The sequence below is a fragment of the Manis javanica genome, chromosome 11 (assembly GCF_040802235.1).
Source record: "Manis javanica isolate MJ-LG chromosome 11, MJ_LKY, whole genome shotgun sequence".
NCBI classification, from domain to species: Eukaryota; Metazoa; Chordata; class Mammalia; order Pholidota; family Manidae; genus Manis; species Manis javanica.
In genome coordinates, this window is record NC_133166.1 from 23778611 (window position 1) to 23801010 (window position 22400).

The window sequence follows — 22400 nt, forward strand, 5'->3', positions numbered from 1 at the left end:
TCAAGAATCACACATGGACAGTAAACTGCACATGGCTCCATAGTGATACATGTGCCATAAAAACAAAAATACAAAAGAAAACCTTAAAAATAGCCAGATATCGAGATAAAATACATTTAAAGGAGCAACAGTAAGACTTGTAGGTGAATCCTCAGTATAAAAGGAAAAAGTAGTCATTAGAAAAAATTTTTAATTTTCTAAAAAATCTACTTGACAAAATTCTGTACTCATGAATTATCCTTTTAAAAGTTAAGACAAAAATCACTATGTTGTGTACCTGAGGCTAATATAACTTTGTATCTCAACTATATTTCAATAAAAAATACATAAAAATGAAGACAAAATTAAATTTTTTCAGATAGGGAATACCAGAAATAATTCTTCTCTTGCATTCCCTCACAAAAGGTAACAGGAATGGTGTTTGACAATACCTCTTTTATGTTTGTTTCTTTCAATAGAATATTAATATTTTATATTATAATGTGGCATATTTCAGAGTGAGGAAAGAATATTACAGATATTAAATCTTACAGCTTTGATTGGTTAGTAACACAACTGAAATATCAAATACACCTTTAATGAAGGTTGCCTATAAAATAGTAAAGTTGGGTGGGCACCATATCTCTTTTTAAAAAACTGTTCACGAGTCTTATCTGTGTAAATCATGTTCACTGAATAAATGCTAGGCAATTCAGATAAAATTATTATAAAAATAAACTATCTTATGATTCATATATACTCTCCTTTTATTTGATTTTAGCATACATTGATGCATAGATGTATAAGAATATATATTTTTTAGTGAGCAATATTGAACTTTGTGATTTGGAATGTACTTCTCTATCCTATAAACATATTTAGAGCATAGGTACATCACCAAAGACATAGATCCATCCTGTGTGCTTATTTCTCACTGCTCAACTGTATTTTACATGATACATATGCTGTCATCAATTCAGGCAGTGTTTGTTACTCTGTGGAAATCATTTCTTACTTCTACTTCACCATAATCTTTGGTTAAACATTGCTTACTATATTATTATATGTATTATTTTTGCCAACCAGTGGACTGTTGTTAAATATTTATTTCCAAGTGATTAACAGTATGAATAAAAATGTCATGAATGTGAGAAATAATAAATTTTGCTCTATTTTGTGTACCAAGAGATACAAAAATGTATATATATTAATAAACGTACACTTTATGCTAAAGTTTTAAGAAACATGATATTTTGTAATAATTTGTGTGAAAAGTAATCATTTGAATATTCTGAGGGCATTAGGGACAATGGCAGAAGAAATGTTTGTAAATGGAATGAAACATGTACAGCTATTTACAGCTTAAAAGACATCAGAAAAGACTACTTCAGCAACTATCCATGAAGAGCTACTACTGTCTCCAGTTCATATTAATTCAATAGCCAGTCTGAGGATATAGAGGCTTAAGTGACCTAAAGATGTAAACTTACCTAGTCCTTAACTCCATGAGTAGAAAACTAAGCACCAAAAGACACTGACATCTAATGACTGATTAGGGTTTGAAGGAAGAAGGAACCATAATTGTCCCAATGCCATTGATCTAGAGGCAACAACACCTGGAGTCATTTAACTCATTTCTCAGCTGTACATTCTCACATTCTGATGCTAAAGCTCACTTCATGCATGGAAAAAATTAGTGAGAAATGTACAATGTTAGTTTTCATCATCACATTCATTTCTGCTGTGAAAAGAACACATGAGCCATCTGGTCCCAGATCTGTTTGGTCTTGATCCCATAAATAATGGGGTTCAGCATAGGAGGAACCAGAGTGTAGACATTGGCCAGCAGGACATGGATATGGGGTGGGATGTGGCGTCCAAATCGCTGAGTGAGCACTGAGAAGATCCCAGGCCCATAAAAGAGGAGGATGACACACACATGGGAGCCACATGTGTTGAGAGCTTTGAGACGAGCATCTCGGGATGGCATGCAGAAGACAGCACGGAGAATCAGCACATAGGAAACAAAAATTAACATAACATCTATGACCAAGGTTGACGATATGACAAAAATGCCATACCAGATATTTACTCGAATGTCATCACAGGAAACACGCGCCAGAACAATGTGCTTACAAGCAGTGTTTGAGAGGATGTTACTTCTGCAGAAAGTCAATCTTTTCAGAAGAAATATTATGGGAATAACTGTACCATAACTTCTCAGAAGGACAGTCACACCAATTTTCCCAATCAACTTATTTGTAAGGATAGTGGTGTATCTCAGTGGGTAGCATATGGCAATGTAGCGGTCAAATGCCATCACCATCAAGATCCCTGACTCAGACATGAAAGTAGAAGAGAGGAAGAATACCTGAGTGATGCAGCGACCCAGGGAGATCTCCCCAGCACGGAACCAGAAGATGGCCAGGGCCTGAGGCACTGTGCACGTGGAGAGGACAATGTCTGCTCCGGCCAGCATGCAGAGGAAGAGGTACATGGGCTCATGAAGGCTGCGCTTTGTGAGGATGATGCAGATGAGCAGGCTGTTCCCAAGCAGGGCGATGACATAGGAAATGAGGAAGGGGATGGAAATCCACATGTGCTTGTCCTCAAGGCCAGGGATGCCCAGCAAGTGGAAGACTGTGTGGCTGACACCGGTGTGGTTTAAAGTAGTCATGTCTGGTGAGGCCACTGGGACTCCACCATCTGTGTTCAGAGACAAAGTAAAATACAGATTATATTACAAGATTTTCCTTGATATCATCAACAGTTTTGGCACTTTCCTGATCCCACTTAATTCAGAGGATGTCAGGAGCTCTGTTATATATAGAGACAAATAAGACAATTTGTTCTCTAAATGAGCTCTTAATCACAAAAACTAGATTGTATTTATACACTGTGAGAAAATAAAGTTATTATGTTAACATCTTAAACTCATGCAGTAACAAAAAAAATAAATAAATAAAGTAATACTTTCTGTAGTTGTGAAGATTTTAAGAATGGTAAGGTACCTGAAGTTACCCTTGAAGACAGCCTATTATGTCAATAGTTGGAAGGAGAGGCAAACAGAACTTTTCATATGACAGGCACTATGGAAGAGCTCAGGAGCTCAGGGAACAAACTGTGGCCCATAGGTGAACTTTCATGTACCACAGTGGTTGGCTGTCTAATCCAAGGTCACCCCAAAGAACTTCTCACATGCCTCACAAAGGTTTTCACACCCTTGATCCCAATGCCTTCAGCATCCTGGAGAAGTCCTCTCATCTTCGTGATTTGTTCTGCTGAGAGAATTACCCCTATGGGGGTCACTTCTCAGTATCTCAATATCTGCATGACACATTCTGACTACCTGCATAAGTTAACCCTGCTTTCACATGGAGTCTAATAGCAAGGTACCTATCCCATGGATCGGAGCATATGTGACTACTTGTCAATGATTCCCCCAATTGATTCCAAACTTTCTGTGTTCTGAATAGTGATACCCTCCTGTCCTAAAGAAGGGTGAGTTAGTAAAACAAAGGCAGTGAACTTTGTCAACCATCAGTATGTAGTTTTCAAATCACTATGCTGTACACCTGAAAGCAACATAATATTGTATACCAAGTATACCTCAATAAAAAATAACAAAGGCAACCCCTCAGCAGGTAGCTATATTGATCACGTCTACCATGGAATAAAGAGCAGAGAAAATATTACAAACACTATGTAGTTGTTTATAATTGATTCTCCATCAGCTTTTCATACTTGCTTCCTTGGTAATGTCTCTAAAAACAAAAAGGGTAAATTTTTGGTAAGGATATAATACACTGTGCATCCTATCTCCAAGCCAGTAGAAAGCCCAGAATTTGAGAAATGGCTCTATTGTCCAGTGTACTACGCATTCAGAACCAGGTACTAACATGAATACAGAGCAAGTGAGCCCAAGCTAAAAGGAGTGGGGAAGAAGATGAAAAAAAAGTTAAAGTGGTTCAGATTCTAAAAGAAAAACAGATGATTTCGTGAATAGAGAGCTCATTATTCTCCTAAACAGTCAAGAACTATTAACTATAAAGGCAAAAATTTTCATCTCAGGGCAAACCTCTGGGACCTAAACTCTCTGCATCCTCTCCAGGGGATGTTTAACTTGATAGTGAATTGCAGGGTGTGAGTTTGCTGCAGAACACAGATAGGGTGAAGTGCAGACATTCAGGGGATCCAAAGCACAGGTAAACTACCACCTATATTTATGCATTTATATGGTAAATGCATTATTATTATTATGCATTTACTTGAAACTTAATGTCTAGAGTAGAAGAGTAGAAAATCCACTATTTTCATTCTTGTGTTACTGCTAAGAAATGGCTAAAACTGTGCCAGAAATAAAGTCACATAAGCGGAGCCCAGAAGAGGCGTGTGAGGACGTGCCTCAGTCAGTCCATGACTACAACCACAGTGAGCAGACACAGTGCCCGAGGAAAGCCATCCTCCTGGAGGAGATGCAGAAAACCAAAATCAATAGGAAATGCCACTGGGACTGGGGGACAGGCGTGTGTGCCACTATACTGAGAAAGGCATAGCAGGCAAAGGAGATGCAGACAAAGCAAACAAGTCACTGAAGAGCAGCCGCAGAGGACCACCTTGAAGACGGTGATGGGCTTTGGCTACTTTGGGAGCAGCAAAGAGGATTTTCTTTAATGGGGGAACAGAACACAGGTTGAGGAGCTTGCCACCTGGGGCTGCTCTCTGGGTGAAGTTGCATGAACCGGAGTGGCTCCTTGTATAGTTCAAGCCCCCTTAAAAATCTTCTCAAATGCCCCACGGTGGTTTCTGCAGCTCTGATCCAGGCACCTGAGTCCCCTGGACAACTTGCCTCTGTATCTGGTATGCATTATGCAGCAAACTTCCCCAACCCAGGGCCTTCTCCCAGTCTGCCTCATGATGCATATGTCCACAGGTCACTCTCTTCCCTCTGATTTCACAAGTCCAATCACCGGAGCCCCTATCTAAGAGATACTAACACACTGTCAACATTTCCCTATTGATGTGAGGTGAGCAATCTGAGGTCTTCTAAAAATGTATGCTCCCACCATCCAGCACACTGACGTACAGAGTAATTTCTCAATGATAAATACTGGATGGGAGGTAGAAAGGGTCATGAAGGGACCGTGAATGAGTCCCTTCCCAGGCTGAAATGTTTACGCTAATCAGGATCTGCTGCCAATGTCAAACTTCCTCTGAAGGGGCTCAACGCTCCGTGGCACAATGACAGCTACAGTGAAGTTCGAGCCAATGTCTCCACGCTCTCCCCTCCCAGAGAGCACTTTCGCTTCCACTGAGACAGTCCATGCTTGTGACTCTGGCCCAGTGCTGGTGAACAGGCTCATAAAAAAATAAATAAATGCAATTCAATAAAATAAAGCAAAGCCTGTTTTTTTTTCGTTTTTTTTTGTTTGCCATTTCCATGCTGTATATGCTCCCACCATGGCCCATTGTAAACTACTAGCATGATGTCACTGAACATGGAATCTGAAAGAAATACACACAATTGCACAATTTCATTTTTTCTGAGTTTGTACAAATGGCTCCAGCATATAATATACAACTGCTCTATTCTCTCCAACCGGACCTATTGCACTCCAAAATGAAAAAGAATATTTTCAGCCTATTTTGTACTCCATAAAATATAGTCAGGAGCAAGTTTTTCTCCCCATATTTCACCCCACAGCAATAAAGTTTTACTCACTTGCTTCAAGTGGACGTAATCAGATTACTAACAGCAGAACTTGCAGAGTGAGGGGAGCCTGGGAGCTGAGGTTTTATGATTTGCCTCTAGCGCTCAGGGACGACTGTACCGCAGGGAGCGCAGACTAGGGCTGTTCATTCAACAACACCCTCTCACCCAACATTCAGGCCACATCACTGTGGCTCCCGACCCCGTCCACACCACCCCATCCTCCACACTATTCCTGGACTGTGGGCACATGTGCATTTTTCCATGTAATAAACTGATAGCTTTACTGAACAAAAATTTTTCTTTCCATTTCATGGGAATTTGCATTCATTCTTTCAGCATTTGAAGTTATTTGAAATTAACATATAAATTAGTTTTAAATGCTGAGGATGACAAATATATTCCTACACACGTTAGACAAACTTAAAATTCAATATACACCATATGATTAAAGTAGTTTAAACGTTGGGTTTTATAATAATGATGTAAATATTTACATGACTTAATGTCTTTTTAAGATCTATTTACACTAGCTGCATGAGTCAAGGTCAACTATGAAAAACATTCTGTAGTGCCTCTTCCTTTGGTTGTCAAATGTTCTACGTTTAATTTGTTATTAATTTTATGGCTGAGCCTAGTTATTTTTTTTCATTTTTGTATTGAATTATCATTGATATACAATCTTACTGTGATGTATACAACACAGTGGTTTAACAGTTACTCAGGTCTTTACATCCTCACCCCTACAGTGCTGTTACTATCTGACGACATAGAAAGATGTTGCAAAATCACTGACTATATTCTCCATGATGTACTACTATCTCCATGACCAACTTATATTATGATTAAGAATTTTTTGTGCCTTTTCATCCCCTTCACATTCCTCACCAACCCATCCCAACCCTTCTCCCATGGTAGCCACTAGTCATTTCTTACTATGAGTCTGCTTATATTTTGTTCATTCTTTTTTGCTTTCTAATTATATTCCACAAATAAGTGAAATAAATGGTATTTGTCTTTCTCCACCCAGCTTATTTCACTGAGCATGATACCTTCCAGATCTATCCATGTTGTTGCAAATGGCAGAATATCTTTTTTATTGCTGAATAATATTCCATTGTGTATATGTATCACTTCCTCCACTTCCTCTATTCATCTACTAATGGACACTAAGGTTGCTTCTATTTCTTGCTCATTTCAAATAATGCAGCAATTGACATAAGGTACATATAACTTTTAAAATCAGAGATTATGTTTTCTTTGGGAAAATTCCTAGAAGAGGAATTACTGGGTCAAATGGCATTTCTATTTTAGATTTTGAGGAACCTCTATACTGCTTTCAACAGTTGCTGCACAAACTGACATTCCCACTAACAGTATAGGAGAGCTCCTATTTTGCCACATTCTCACCAACACTTTTTGTTTCTTGTCTTTTGGATAGTGGCCATTTTGACTGGTGTGAGGTGATATCTCACTGAGGTCATGATTTCTATTTTCCTGATGATTAGCAATGTGGAGCATCTCTTCATGTTCCATGATATGTATTTGTCCATGGAAATACATGGCCATCTGTAGTTCCACTTTGGCAAAAAGTCTGTTCAGGTCCTCTACCCAATTTTTTAAAATTAATTAATTAATTTATTTTGTTGTCATTAATCTACAATTACATGAAGAATATTATGTTTATGAAGGTCCCCCCTTCACCAAATCCCCCCACAAACCCCATTACAGTACTGTCCATCAGCATAGTAAGATGCTGTAGAATAACTACTTGTCTTCTCTATGTTGCACAGGCCTCCCCATTCCCCTGCCCACATTATACATGCTAATTGTAATGTCCCCTTTCTTTTTCCCACCCTTATACCTCCCTTCCCTCCATTTCTCCCCAGTCCCTTTCCCTTTGGTAACTGTTAGTCCATTCTAAGGTTCTATGATTCTGCTGTGTTTTGTTCCTTCAGTCTTTCTTTGTTCCTATAGTCTTTGGGTTTGAGGTGAGCAGCCTGTAGATGGGTCTTGCTTTTTTATCCATTCTGTTACTGTGTCTTTTGATTGGTGCATTCAGTCCATTTACATTTAGGGTGATTATTGAAAGATATGTATTAATTGCCATTGCAGGCCTTAGATTCGTGGTTGCCAAAAGTTCAAGGTTAGCTTCTATAGTATCTTACTAACTTAACTTGCTTATTAAGCTATTTTAAACACTGTCTGGTCATTATTTTTCTCCCTTCTTATTCCTCCTTCTCCACTCTTTATATGTTGGTTGTTTAATTCTGTGCTCTTTTGTGCTTCCTTTAACTGCTTTTGTGGGTAGTTGATTTTATTTTTTGCCTTTAGTTAGTATTTGTTTGGTCTGCTTTCTTTGCTGTGATTTCATTTTATCTGGTGACATCTATTTAGTCTTAGGAGTGCTTCCATCCAGAGCAGTCACTCTAAAATACCCTGTAGAGGTGGTTTGTAGGAGTCAAATTCCCTCAACTTCTGCTTGTCTGGGAATTGTTTAATCCCTCCTTCATATTTAAATGATAGTCGTGCTGGATACAGTATCCTTGGTTCAAGGCCCTTCTGTTTCATTGCATTAAATATATCATGCCATTCTCTTCTGGCCTGTAAGGTTTCTGTTGAGAAGTCTGATCATAGCCTGATGAGTTTTCCTTTATAGGTGACCTTTTTCTCTCTAGCTGCCTTCAAAACTTTTTCCTTGTCCTTGATCTTTGCCATTTTAATTATTATGTGTCTTGGTGTTGTTCTCCTTGGGTCCTTTCTGTTGGGGGTTCTGTGTATTTCTGTGGTCTGTTCGATTATTTCTTCCCCCAGTTTGGGGAAGTTTTCAGCAATTATTTCTTCGAATACACTTTCTATCCCTTTCTCTCTCTCTTCTTCCTCTGGTACCCCTATAATGCGGATATTGTTCCTTTTGGATTGGTCACACAGTTCTCTTAATATTGTTTCATTCCTAGAGATCCTTTTATCTCTCTCTGCGTCAGCTTCTATGCGTTCCTGTGCTCTGGTTTCTATTCTATCAATGGCCTCTTGCATCTTATCCATTCTGTTTATAAATTCTTCCAGAGATTGTTTCATTTCTGTAATCTCCTTCTAGACATCATCCCTTAGCTCTTGCATACTTCTCTGCAGCTCCATCATCATGGTTATGAGCTTTATTTTTTAATTCTTTTTCAGGAAGACTGGTTAGGTCTATCTCCTTCTCAGGGTTTGCCTCTGTGATCTTGGTCTGTATCAATTTCTTCTGCCTTTTCATGGCAATAGATATTGTGGGGGGCTGGTGCGTGTGTTGGGTAAGAGAGAGTCCCTTCTTGCCAGTTTGAGGCCTTCCTCTCCTGGGAGAACAGTGGCCTCTAGCAGCTTGTGCTGGGCAGCTGCATGCAGATGGGGCTTCTGATATTGCCCAGCCGCTATGGAGTTTATCTAGCTCTGCAGTTGCTGTGGGTGTGGCCGGCCTCATGCTGCTTGTCCAATATGGTGGAGCTGCATTGGAGGGGGAACAGGCGGGAGGCTGTTTATCACAGTGAGGGGCCTCTGTGCTGCGCTGTGGCAGTTCAGGTGCCCAGAGTTCCCCAGATTCCCAGCTGCTGGGCTAAGTGTCCCAGGATGCTTCCATCCAGCTGTGGGGTCTCTGTCCCTTTAGGACTTTCAAAAAGCACTCACTTTTCTTTGTCCTGTGTGCACCGGCTGCAGGGACCTGCCCACAGGTCTTACTGTCCAGTTTCCCTAGTATCCAGGACCCCCGCATGCACTGTGTGTCTGCGCTCTGGTGCGGATGGCTGGGGCTGGGGGTTGAGCAGTCCTGGGCTCCCTCTCCCTCCCCGTTCTGACTCCTCTCCTCCCACCGGGAGCTGGGGTGAGGGACGCGTGGGTACCGCTGGGCTGGGGCTTGTATCTTACACCCTTCCTGAGGCCCTGGGTTCTCACGGGTGTCAATGTAGTCTGGCTGTGATCCTGTGTCTTCTGGTCTCTCTTTTAGGATTAGTTTTATTTGTTGTATTTACAAAAATATATATGGTTTTGGGAGGAGATTTCCACTGCTCTACTCACGTCGCCATCTTGGTTCTCTCCTCTACCCAATTTTTAATCAGGTTAGTCTTTCCTGGGTAATGAGGCAAATGAGTTCTTTAAATATTTTGGCTGTTAACCCCTTATCAGATGAATCATGTATGAATACATTCTCCCAAAATGTAGATTGCTGTTTTGTTTTGCTTATGGTGTCCTTTGCTGTACAAAAGCTTTTTAATTGATGTTGTCCCATTTGTTCATTTTTTATTTTGTTTTCCTTGTCCAAGGAAATGTGTCCAGGAAAAGTTGGTCATGTTTCTGTTTATGAGATTTCTGCCCATGTTTCTCTCCAAGAGTTTTATGATTTCATGTCTTACATTCAGAACTTTGATCCATTTTGAGTTTACTTTGTGTATGGAGTTAGACAGTAATCCAGTTTCTCTTGTGTATTGCTGTCCAGTTTTCTCAACATCAGTATTGAAGAAACTGTTTTTCATCGTTGTATATTCATGGTTTCTTTCTTGTATATTAATTGACCATGTATGTGTGGGTTTATATCTGGCTGTGTTCCATTGATCTATGGGTTTGTTCTTGGGCCAGCACCATACTGTTTTGGTTGCTGTAGCTTTGTGCTATAGCTTATAGTCAGCTAGTATAATCCCTCCAGGTTTGTTCTTCTTTCTCAGGATTGCTTTGGCTATTCAGGATCTTTTGTAGTTCCATATGAACTTTGAAACTATTTGTACTAGTGTTTTGATAGGGATTACATTGAATCTATAAATTGCTTTGGGCAGAATGGCCATTTTTCACAATATTAATTCTCCCTATCCATGAGGATGGGATAGATTTCCACGTTTTTATGTCTTCTTTAATTTCTCTCATGAGTCTCTTATCATTTTCAGAGCACAAGTCTTTCATTTCCTTGGTTAGGATTATTCCTAGGTATTTTATTCTTTTTGATGCAACTGCAAATGGAATTGTTTTCCTGATTTCTCTTTCTGTTAGGTCATTGTTAGTATATAAGAATGCAACAGTATTCTGTGTATTAATTTTGTGTCCTGCTACTTTGCTGAATTCAGTTATTAGTTCTAATACCTTTTTGGTGGTGTCTTTAGGGTTTTCTATGTATGATCACAAGTCATCTGAAAATAGTGACAGTTTAACTTCTTTCTTCCTTACCAACTTGGGTACCTTTTATCTATTTGTGTTGTCTAACTGCTGTGGGTAGGACTTTAAGTACTATGTTGAATAAAAGTGCTGAAAGTGGACATCCTTGTCTTGTTTCTGATCTTTGAGGAAAAGCTTCCAGCTTTTCACTATGAAGTATGGTGGGGTTGTCATATATGCCTTTGTTATGTTGAGGTACATACACTCTATTCGCATTTTGTTTAGAGTTTTTATCATGAATGGATGCTTAATTTTGTCAAATGCTTTCTTACCTTCTATTGAGGTAATAATCATGTGACTTTTATCCTTCTTTTTGTTAATGTCACATATGATATTGATTGATGTATGATTATTTCATCCTTCCATATCTGGAATAAATCTCACATTGTCATAATGGATGATCCAGTTCATGTATTTTTGAATTCAGTTTGCTAATATTTTGTTGAGAATTTTGCATGTATGTTCATCAGGAATATTGGTCTATAAATTTTTTTTAAGTATCTGTTTGGTTTTGGTATTAGAGTAATGCTGGCCTCATAAAATGAGTTTGGAAGTATGCCCTCCTACTTTTTGGAATACTTTAAGAAGGATGGTTATCAGCTCTTCTTTAAATGCTTGGTAGAATTCAACTGTGAAGCCATCCGGTCCAAATCTTGTGTTATTTGGGATTTTTTTGATTACCAATTCAATTTCATTGCTGATGGTTGGTCTGCTCATATTTTGTTTCTTCCTGGGCCAGTCTTAGAAAGTACATTCACGGTGCTGCAAGTAGAGGGATTTCTTTATTGTTTATGGTTGAATAATACTCCATAATAACACAATATTTTATCTACTCATCAACTGTGCTGCATATTTTAAAATATTACCTTATTTGAATAATATCTTTGAATGTCATGAATGTTAAAAAGGAAGGTAAGTAGCATGTACAGAAGTACATATAGATGGAAGTTAAAGTTAAGTGAAGGAAAACAATAGGGCTTTTTGTGTTCACAAGTTAGCTAGAGGTAGGGCTTTTGTTGGTGAGATTTCTGAGTGTCAGATACAGAGCTGTGGAACCCCTGTTAGAGAAAATCTATAGAATTTGGAGGAAAGTGAATTAGAAGGTTCCAGGCTTAATACTTTTTATACAACCAAGCTTAACACTTAAGGACAGAGTCTCCCCCTTTATAAATAGGTATGTAGCCTGAGTTGAGAGGCAGGAGAAATGCAGTAAATGTTTTTACTGCCTTAGGTAAGATTTGAATTAAGCAGGGAGCTACGTCGTTTGTAAAGCTGTCCTTGGCCTCTCAAAGACCACAGAAAGCTCCTCCTCCACTCAATTCCTTTATGAAGGCTGCCTGTGCTATTTGCTCTATTGGTATTTAATACTTATTTAATATTTAATACTTATTAATCTAATCACTTAATGATTTTATAACCACCTTGAGGGCAGAGATGTATAATGTTTCACAATGCATGTTAGAATTATTTTCTAATTTCTTTTAATGTCTAGAAATGGGATCAAGGACTAATCCAAGAGAATGATCAGAGTTTGAACTCGAGCACTATAGTTCTACTGGTATCAGATTCTCTCTGAAGGGCCCTGTGGAAGTAGACAAGGGGAAGAGAATTTCCAATGGCCATGTCAGCCTCCAATATCACGTCCAGTCATCCAGCAGTTTTCTTGTTGATGGGGATCCCAGGCCTAGACCACCTGCATGTCTGGATCTCCATTCCCTTCTGCTCAGCCTATATTCTAGCGCTGCTTGGCAACTGCACCCTCCTCTTCATCATTCAGGCTGGTAGAGTAATGATACAATCGCTACTTGAGTCTGTATCTTTAGATTCTAAAACTTTTCCCCATGCCATGACAATGAGTTTGAGGTCAGCCCTCCATGAGCCCATGTACCTCTTCCTGGCCATGTTGGCAGCCATTGATCTGGTCCTCTCTTCTACAACACTGCCCAAAATGCTGGCTATTTTCTGGTTCAGAAATCAGGAGATCAATTTCCACGCGTCTGGTCCAGATGTTCTTTCTCCACTCCTTCTCTATCATGGAGTCAGCTGTGCTGCTGGCCATGGCCTTTGACCGCTATGTGGCCATCTGCAAGCCACTGCACTACACCACAGTCCTGACCGGGCCCCTTATCACCAAGATCGGCATGGCTGCTGTGGCTCGGGCTATGACACTAATGACCCCACTCCCCTTTCTGCTCAGGCGCTTCCACTACTGCCGAGGCCCCATGATTGCCCACTGCTACTGTGAGCACATGGCTGTGGTAAGGCCGGCCTGTGGGGACACTCGCTTCAACAATATCTACGGCATTGCTGTGGCCATGTTTATAGTGGTGTTGGACCTGCTCTGTGTTATCCTGTCTTATATCTTCATCCTTCGGGCAGTTCTCCAGCTTGCCTCTCAGGAGGCCCGCTACAAGGCCTTTGGGACATGTGTGTCTCATGTAGGTGCCATCTTAGCCTTCTACACACCTGTGGTCATCTCCTCAGTCATGCACCGTGTGGCTCACTGGGCTGCCCCTCATGTCCACATACTCCTTGCTATCTTCTATTTGCTCTTCCCACCCATGGTGAACCCAGTCATCTATGGGATTAAGACCAAGCAGATTCGTGAGCAAGTCATACGACTATTCTTGAGAAAGGTTGTATAAATAGAAAGAGGGACAGGTGAAGGATGAAGGACAGGTCGAGAATGAGTGGGACAAGTTGAATGCTGGAGTGAGGGAGGGACATGATAGGAAGTGGAGGGCTGCCAGTTTTCATGTTTAGCTCTTTCCTAATATAATGCAAAAATAAAGTGATGTCCTGAAACTCAGAGTCACCAGCCCAACCAGGACTCACAGGTACATAAACTCTGTTGCCTCTGGGCTCAAACTGCTCACTGCCAATTTGCAGAGAGCCCACTCTATCAGGCTTGACAAGGCCTTGACCTACTTTCCTCTTGGCAACGTCATCAAAAGATGAAAAGATGTTTTTAAGTTTATTTACTAAAAAAATATTATGGGAATCTGAGTTTCTATCCCAAGTCACTGGGATTTGGTGCACTATTCACTCAGCATCTGGGTAAGAATTTGCATTTCAACTCAGGCAGGAATGCCTATATAGTCTGACAGGTAGCATCCAATCTCTGTCTGAACATTCACCAGTTTAGGGGAGCTCAGGATACTCCAGGGCCACAGGTTCTGAATCAGACAGCTTTGCTTGGTAAAATTTAGTTCTTCAGCTGAATCAGCTTATGTATCATTTGACTTCCTTGGACCTCTACATCCTCATTCCAATCCCTCTCATTAACCACTGAATAAGGCCTGTCCTCTAACATTTCTTCACATATCACATGACCCCTTCTGTGCATAGATTAGCTTATGCTTTCACTAAGAATGTGAATTTCCCATTTATTTACTAATCCATTCACAAAATATTATTGAGTACACCAAATCTGTGCCAAGCTTGTGTAAGGGGCTGGGAACACAGACTGTTCAGGCAGCAATGATGCATAAGTATCTACGAGACAAAGAAGGAAAAGCTAAGTGCAATAGGTTGTGTTCTCTGAACTCCCCACCTCAAGGTCCCATATTGTGGAAGAACTAGGTATTCAAAACAGATGGGAAATGGAGATATATTGATCCATTCTTGATTGACTGATTCTCTTTGCCTCCATCCAATGTAAGTTATATACCAGAGAATTCCCTTAATATTAATGCTGACAACTAGGATTTGTGTGGTCACACAAACCATCACACACCATCTTCTACAAATGTATGCTTCTACTTTTATCCTGTGATTCCTATTTCTCTCAGAGACTATTGTTTAGGAATTACATATCTCTATCTCTATATATCTGTATATACTTATTATTTAGCTTTGAAATAGAATCCCCAAGCCCATACAGATGGGCTATGAAGGGTTGGAAGTTGTCAAGAAGGGAAGGGTGTTGCCAGAACACAGAAATCTGCTTAAGCTTGTTTCCGATAGCTGCTCTCATTCCTTCTGACACCAAAAAAATGCATAAATACACTCGTGGGAAATGATGTTTTACCTTTAAATCCTATATAGTCAAAACTTCTTGCTTCTTCTGAGCATAGTTGAAATAGGAGGGAAACATAAAAAAATAGTAAATACTAACAATACATAAACAGAAAGTAGCATGACTTAAAAGAATCTATTCCAAAACAGAGGTCTGCTTATTCTCCTGATGACTTACAGAAGGAATGTCACCAGCCTGTAGGTCATATCCATCTCCAATGAAGAAGTAATGGTTTTGTTTCTAGTACAAATCCATAATTAAGGATCCCATATCCACTTAATATATCTATCATTAGGACGACCAGGATTAGTTACAAACAGTAAAAGGAAAGTTTCCTTCTATATTTGCTTATTTGAGTTTGGCACCCAAAGCGTGAATGAGAAATATGAGCAGCCTGTAGGCACATAAAATTTTACCCTTACACAGGGAATATGAGATAGAAAAAAGAACCTTGGCACAGTAGTCTTGGCCTAATTACAGTATTTCCAGTCACCTAACAGGTAGGACTTCTCAACATGCCAATTAAGGGTGCAGAGCTACACACCATCCATGAAGCAGTAGGACTGTGCCTGAGCGTAGGACTTTGTTCTGCTCAGTGACCCCACAATTCCTTCCTTCCTGATGCTCAAGCCAGAAGTCTTATTGTTATCTTTGAATCTCTCTTCTCACACTCTGCTTAATCTTTTGAGAAATCTTACTGGCACTTTTCAAATACATACAAAATCTGATTTTTTTTCTCACCACATACATGGCTACCAGCTACAACCTTGGTTATGAGACACCATCTTTTCTTTGCATTATTGCAGCATCTCTTTGGTCATTTATTGCTCTCCTCACCCTTTGTGCTGTCTCAGAAAAGCCAGAGAAGACTTTAAAAACTATATGTCAAATTATGTTACTTTGCTCAAAAGTGTGGCTTTTATTCTAAGAGAAAGGCAGAACCTTTAAAAGTCCCTACAATACAAGGCCTTTTGTGATCAAGAAGCTCTGGTATCTCCAAGCAGGATAAAGAAAACCACACTTAGACACATTGCAAAGGTGCAAAGAAGAAAAAAATCTTAATATGAACCCAAGTTGGGGAGAAGGGATACATTATAGTCAAGGGATCAATAATTCAACTTACATTTTACTTCCACATAAGTAATAGAAAACAGAATACAATAGAATTTTATCTTGAAATGGGTGAAAGAACTATCTCTCGGGAATTCTAGTACTAGTAAAAATATACTTCAACAATGAAGATGATAAAGAGTCTTACTAACAAAAATAGGTGGAGGATGTCTCTATTAGGTCTGCACCAAAAGCAAATCTTAAAGTAGTTTCTCAGGCAGAAGGAAAATGATCCAGATAAAAACAAGGAATTGTAGGAGGGAGTGAAGAACAACCAGAAAAGCTAAATACATGAATAAATATAAATGAATGCTGACTGTACAAAAGGCAGGAAGAAGCAAATGGAAATGAGCTAAAGTTATTTCCAATGCAGTTGGAGCTATGGTAACTCTACACTCTATGTGCTTTTCATCCCTGCCAGCATGACATAGGCTTTATATCCCTCAGAATGGAATCAAGGAGCAAAGCAAAGTATTTTGTTCCCACAAACCTTAACTATCTGGTTTTTGTCTGAATGATCTGATTGTAAGCACAGCCACTCAGTAAAGTCTGTATCACTTCAGCCTGATCATGACCTTAGACCCCTGTATCCTACAAGAATGGCTTTATCTAAACACCCAGAAGATCATTCATCATGGGAGAGTATTGAGTCCACTCCATCCAAGGGATAACAGTTAGGAAAGTTAGAGTTAAATCTAGTATATTTCTGTCAGATTTATGTATACCCAGGGCACAGAGATATGAGATCGCTTTTAAAACATAATCTACCAAAACTAAATCATGAGGAAATAGCCCCTACCGATCCAAAACTAATATGGAGATTGTTCCTGGGCTTTTCTTTAATGAAGGTTTCTGATTACTGATAATACAGAGGGCTTCATTGGTTGGTAAATTCTAACAAATATTTAAAGAAGAATTAACAATGGTCCTTCTAAAATACACCTTAAAATGGAAGAGTAGGGAATCTTCCAAACTCATTTTATTAGGGCAGCATTTATTAGGGCAGTATAGGTCAATATTACTAATGAGTATGGATGTGAAAATTTTCAACAAAATACGAGCAAACCAAATCCAACAGTACATTTAAAGGATCATACACCATGACGAAGTGGGATTTTCCTATATATGAAAATTTATTTTTTATATTTATTTATATATATATTTTATATATTTATTTATAAATGTTATGTATATATTATTTATAAACATTAGTAAATAAATAAAATGTATTTCATATTTATGAAAATATATGAAAACCAATATGACATGCCATATCAACAGATTAAAGGATAAAAATTACACATTATCTCAGTAGATGCAGAAGAACTATTTAAAAAAATTCAACACCCTTCCATGATAAAAATCTCCCATAAAATAAGGAATAGAAGGACAATTCATCAACTTGGTAAAGACTATATACAAAAAGTCCACAACTAACATCACACTCAATGTGAAAAACTAAAGCTCTTCCTTTAAAATCAGGAACAAAGATGCCCACTCTTGCTACTACTATTTAATGTAGTACTAGAAGTCCTAGCTAGAGCAATTAGACAAGACATAGAAATAAAAGGCATCCAAACTGAGCAGTAAGAGGTAAAATTATTCCTTTTTGGGGTTTCTATATGTAAGATTTTATCACTGGCAAAGACTACAAAAAAATATTGTTAAAACTAAGAAAGAAATTAGGCAGAGCCAAGATGGTGGCATGAGTAGGACAGTGGGAATCTCCTCCCAAAAACATATATATTTTTGAAAATACAACAAAAACAACTAATCCTAAAAGAGAGACCAGAAGACACAGGACAACAGCCAGACTACATCCACACCTGCGAGAACCCAGCACCTGTGAAAGAGGTAAGATACAAGCCCAGCCCGGGGAGACCCAAGCGCCCCTCACCCCAGCTCCCAGAGGGAGGAGAGGAGTTGGAGCAGGAAGGGAGAGGGAGCCCAGGACTGCTAATTACCCAGCCCTAGCCATCCACACCAGAGCACAAACACAGTGCATGCATGGGGTGCTGGAAACTAGGGAAACAGAGCAGCAAGATCTTTGAGTGGGTCCTGAAGCCGGCGCCCCAGTGACAAAGAAAATCGAGTGCTCTTTGAAAGTTTTAAAGGGACAGGGATGCCACAGCTGGACGGAAGCATCCTGGGTCACAGTCCAGCAGCTGGAAATTCCAGGGAACTCCAAGCGCACTAACCCCCTGGGCAACAGCTCTGAGACCCCTCACAGAGGTAAACAGCCAAACAGCCCCTTGTCCATTACCCCTCCGGGGCCCCGCCACAGCAGAGCAGCAGCCTGAGGCTGGCTACACCCACAACAAGGGAGTTTCCTCCATACCAGCTGGGCAAGATACAGAGACCCAGTCTACATGCAATTGCCCAACACAAGCCACTAGGGGTCGTAGTTGTCCCAGTAATAATTAAAATGGCAAAGATCAAAGACAAGGACAAAGTATTAAAGGAAGCCAGAGAGAAAAAAAAGGTCACCTAAAGAGGAAAACCCATCAGGCTATCATCAGACTTATCAACGGAAACCCTACAGGCCAGAAGGGAATGCCATGATATACTTAATGCAATGAAACAGAAGGGCCTCGAACCAAGATTACTGTATCCAGCACAATTATCATTTAAATATGAAGGAGGGATTAAACAATTCCAAGAGAAGCAAAAGTTGAGGGAATTTGCCTCCCACAAATCACCTCTACAGGGCATCGCACAGGGACTGCTCTAGATGGGAGCACTCCTAAAAAGAGCACAGAACAAAACACCCAACATATGAAGAAGGGAGGAGGAGGAATAAGAAGGGAGAGAAATAAAGAATCATCAGACTGTGTTTATAACAGCTCAATAAGCGAGTTAAGTTAGACAGCAAGATAGTAAAGAAGCTAACCTTGAAACTTTGGTAACCACAAACTTAAAACCTGCATTGGCAATAAGTACATACCTTTCAATAATCACCCTAAATGTAAATGGTCTGAATGCACCAATCAAAAGACACAGAGTAATAGAATGGATAAAAAAGCAAGACCCATCCATATGCTTACAAGAGACTCACCTCAAACCCAAAACATGCACAGACTTAAAGTCAAGGGATGGAAAAAGATATTCCATGCAAACAACAGAGGGAAAAAAGCAGGTGTTGCAATACTAGTATCAGACTAAATAGACTTCAAAATAAAGAAAGTAACAAAAGATAAAGAAGGACAATTCATAATGATAAAGGGCTCAGTCCAACAAGAGGACATAACCATTATAAATATATATGCACCCAATACAGGAGCACCAACATATGTGAAACAAATACTAACAGAATTAAAGGAGGAAATAGAATGCAATGCATTCATTCTGGGAGACCTCAACACACCACTCACTCCAAAGGACTGATCCACCAGACAGAAAATAAGTAAGGACACAGAGGCACTGAACAACACACTAGAACAGATGAACATAATAGACATCTACAGAACTCTACATCCAAAAGCAACAGGATACACATTCTTCTCAAGTGCACATGGACCATTCTCCAGAATAGACCACATACTAGGCCACAAAAAGAGCCTCAGTAAATTCCAAAAGATTTAAGTCCTACCAACCAACTTTTCAGACCACAAAGGCATAAAACTAGAAATAAACTGTACAAAGAAAGCAAAAAAGCTCACAAACACATGGAGGCTCAACAACACGCTCCTAAATAATCAATGGATCAATGACCAAATCAAAACGGAGATCCAGCAATATATGGGAACAAACGACAACAACAACACAAAGCCCCAACAACTGCGGAATACAGCAAAAGCAGTCTTAAGAGGAAACTATATTGCAATCCAGGCATATTTAAAGAAGGAAGAACAATCCCAATGAATGATCTAATGTCACAATTATCGAAATTGAAAAAAGAAGAACAAAAGAGGCCTAAGGTCAGCAGAAGGAGGGATATAATAAAGATCAGAGAAGAAATAAATAAAATTGAGAAGAATAAAACAATAGCAAAAATGAATGAAACAAAGAGCAGGTTCTTCAATAAAATAAACAAAATAGATAAGCCTCTAGCCAGACTTATTAAAAGGAAAAGAGAGTCAACACAAATCAACAGAATCAGAAATGAGAATGGAAAAATCACGATGGACCCCACAGAAATACAAAGAATTATTAGAGAGTACTATGAAAACCTATATGCTAACAAGCTGGGAAACCTAGGAGAAATGGACACCTTCCTAGAAAAATACAACCTTCCAAGACTGACCCAGAAAGAAACTGAAAATCTAAACAGACCAATTACAAGCAACGAAATTGAAGTGGTAATCAAAAAACTACCAAAGAACAAAACCAACAGGCCAGATGGATTCACCTCAGAATTTTATCAGACATACAGAGAAGACATAATACCCATTCTTCTTAAAGTTTTTCAAAAAATAGAAAAGGAGGGAATACTCCCAAACTCATTCTATGAAGCCAATATCGCCCTAATACCAAAACCAGGCAAAGATCCCACCAAAAAAGAAAACTACAGACCAATATCCCTGATGAACAAAGATGCAAAAATACTCAACAAAATATTAGCAAACCAAATTCAAAAATACATCAAAAGGATTGTACACCATGACCAAGTGGGATTCATCCCAGGAATGCAAGGATGGTACAACATTCGAAAATCCATCAACATCATCCACCACATCAACAAAAAGAAAGACAAAAACCACATGATCATCTCCATAGATGCTGAAAAAGCATTCGATAAAATTCAACATCCATTCATGATAAAAACTCTCAACAAAATGGGTATAGAGGGCAAGAACCTCAACATAATAAAGGCCGGATATCATAAACCCACAGTCAACATCATACTGAATGGGGAGAAGCTGAAAGCTTTTCCTCTGAGATCGGGAACTAGACAGGGATGCCCACTATCCCCACTGTTATTCAACATAGTACTGGAGGTCCTAGACACAGAAATCAGACAAAAGAAAGAAATACAAGGAATCCAGATTGGTAAAGAAGAAGTTAAACTGTCACTATTTGCAGATGACATGATATTGCACATAAAAATCCCTAAAGACTCCACTCCAAAACTACTAGAGCTAATAACAGAATTCAGCAAAGTCGCAGGATACAAAATTAACACACAGAAATCAGTGGCTTTCCTATACAGTAACAATAAACTAATAGAAAGAGAAATCAGGAAGACAATTCCATTCACAATAGTATCAAAAAGAATAAAATCCTAGGAATAAACCTAACCAAGGAAAAGAAAGACCTATACCCTGAAAACTATAAGACACTCTCAAGAGAAATTAAAGAGGTCACTAACAAATGGAAACTCATCCCATGCTCTTGGCTAGGAAGAATTAATATCGTCAAAATGGCCATCCTGCCCATAGCAATACACAGATTCAATGCAATCCCTATCAAATTACCAACAGCTTTCTTCAATGAAATGGAACAAATAGTTCAAAAATTCATATGGAAACACCAAAGACCCTGAATAGCTAAAGCAATCCTGAGAAGGAAGAATAAAGTGGGGGTGATCTCACTCCCCAACTTCAAGCTCTACTACAAAGCCACAGTAATAAAGACAATTTGGTACTGGCACAAGAACAGAGCCTCAGACCAATGGAACAGAATAGAGACTCCAAACATTAACCCAAACATATATGGTCAACTAATATTCGATAAAGGGACCATGGACATACAATGGGGAAATGGCAGTCTCTTCAACAGATGGTGCTGGCAAAACTGGACAGCTACATGTAAGAGAATGAAACTGGATCACTGTCCAACCCCATACACAAAAGTAAATTCGAAATGGATCAAAGACTTGAATGTAAGTCATGAAACCATAAAACTCCTAGAAAAAATCATAGGCAAAAATCTCTTAGACATAAACATGAGTGACCTCTTCTTGAACATATCTCCCCAGGCAAGGGAAAAAAATGCAAAAATGAACAAATGGGACTATATCAAGCTGAAAAGCTTCTGTACAGCAAAGGACACCATCAATAGAACAAAAAGGTATCCTACAATAGGGGAGAATATATTCGAAAATGACAGATCCGATAAAGGGTTGACATCCAAAATATATAAAGAGCTCACCCACCTCAACAAACGAAAAGCAAATAATCCAATTAAAAAAATGGGCAGAGGAGCTGAATAGACAGTTCTCTAAAGAAGAAATTCAGATGGCCAACAGACACATGAAAACATGCTCCACATTGCTTGTCATCAGAGAAATGCAAATTAAAACCACAATGAGATATCATCTCACACCAGTAAGGATGGCTACCATCCAAAATACGAACAACAACAAATTTTGGCGAGGTTGTGGAGAAAGGGGAACCCTCCTACACTGCTGGTGGGAATGTAAATTAGTTCAACCATTATGGAAAGCAGTATGGAGGTTCCTCAAAATGC

General features: G+C 39.2%; 2 protein-coding genes across 2 annotated transcripts; one reads left to right on the forward strand and one right to left on the reverse strand.

Annotated features, from left to right (window-relative positions):
* Nucleotides 1-1465: 1465 nt before the first annotated feature.
* Nucleotides 1466-2656, reverse strand: LOC140844186 (olfactory receptor 52B4-like). Its single transcript, XM_073215669.1, has one exon. It carries the CDS (start codon nucleotides 2654-2656, stop codon nucleotides 1712-1714), a length of 945 nt encoding a protein of 314 aa, XP_073071770.1. The 3' UTR covers nucleotides 1466-1711.
* A 9823-nt stretch (nucleotides 2657-12479) lies between these two features.
* LOC140844187 (olfactory receptor 52K1-like) lies at nucleotides 12480-13509 on the forward strand. Its single transcript, XM_073215670.1, is given in 3 exon segments — nucleotides 12480-12645; nucleotides 12733-12859; nucleotides 12861-13509. Coding segments are annotated over 3 exon segments (942 nt in total).
* Nucleotides 13510-22400: the final 8891 nt, after the last annotated feature.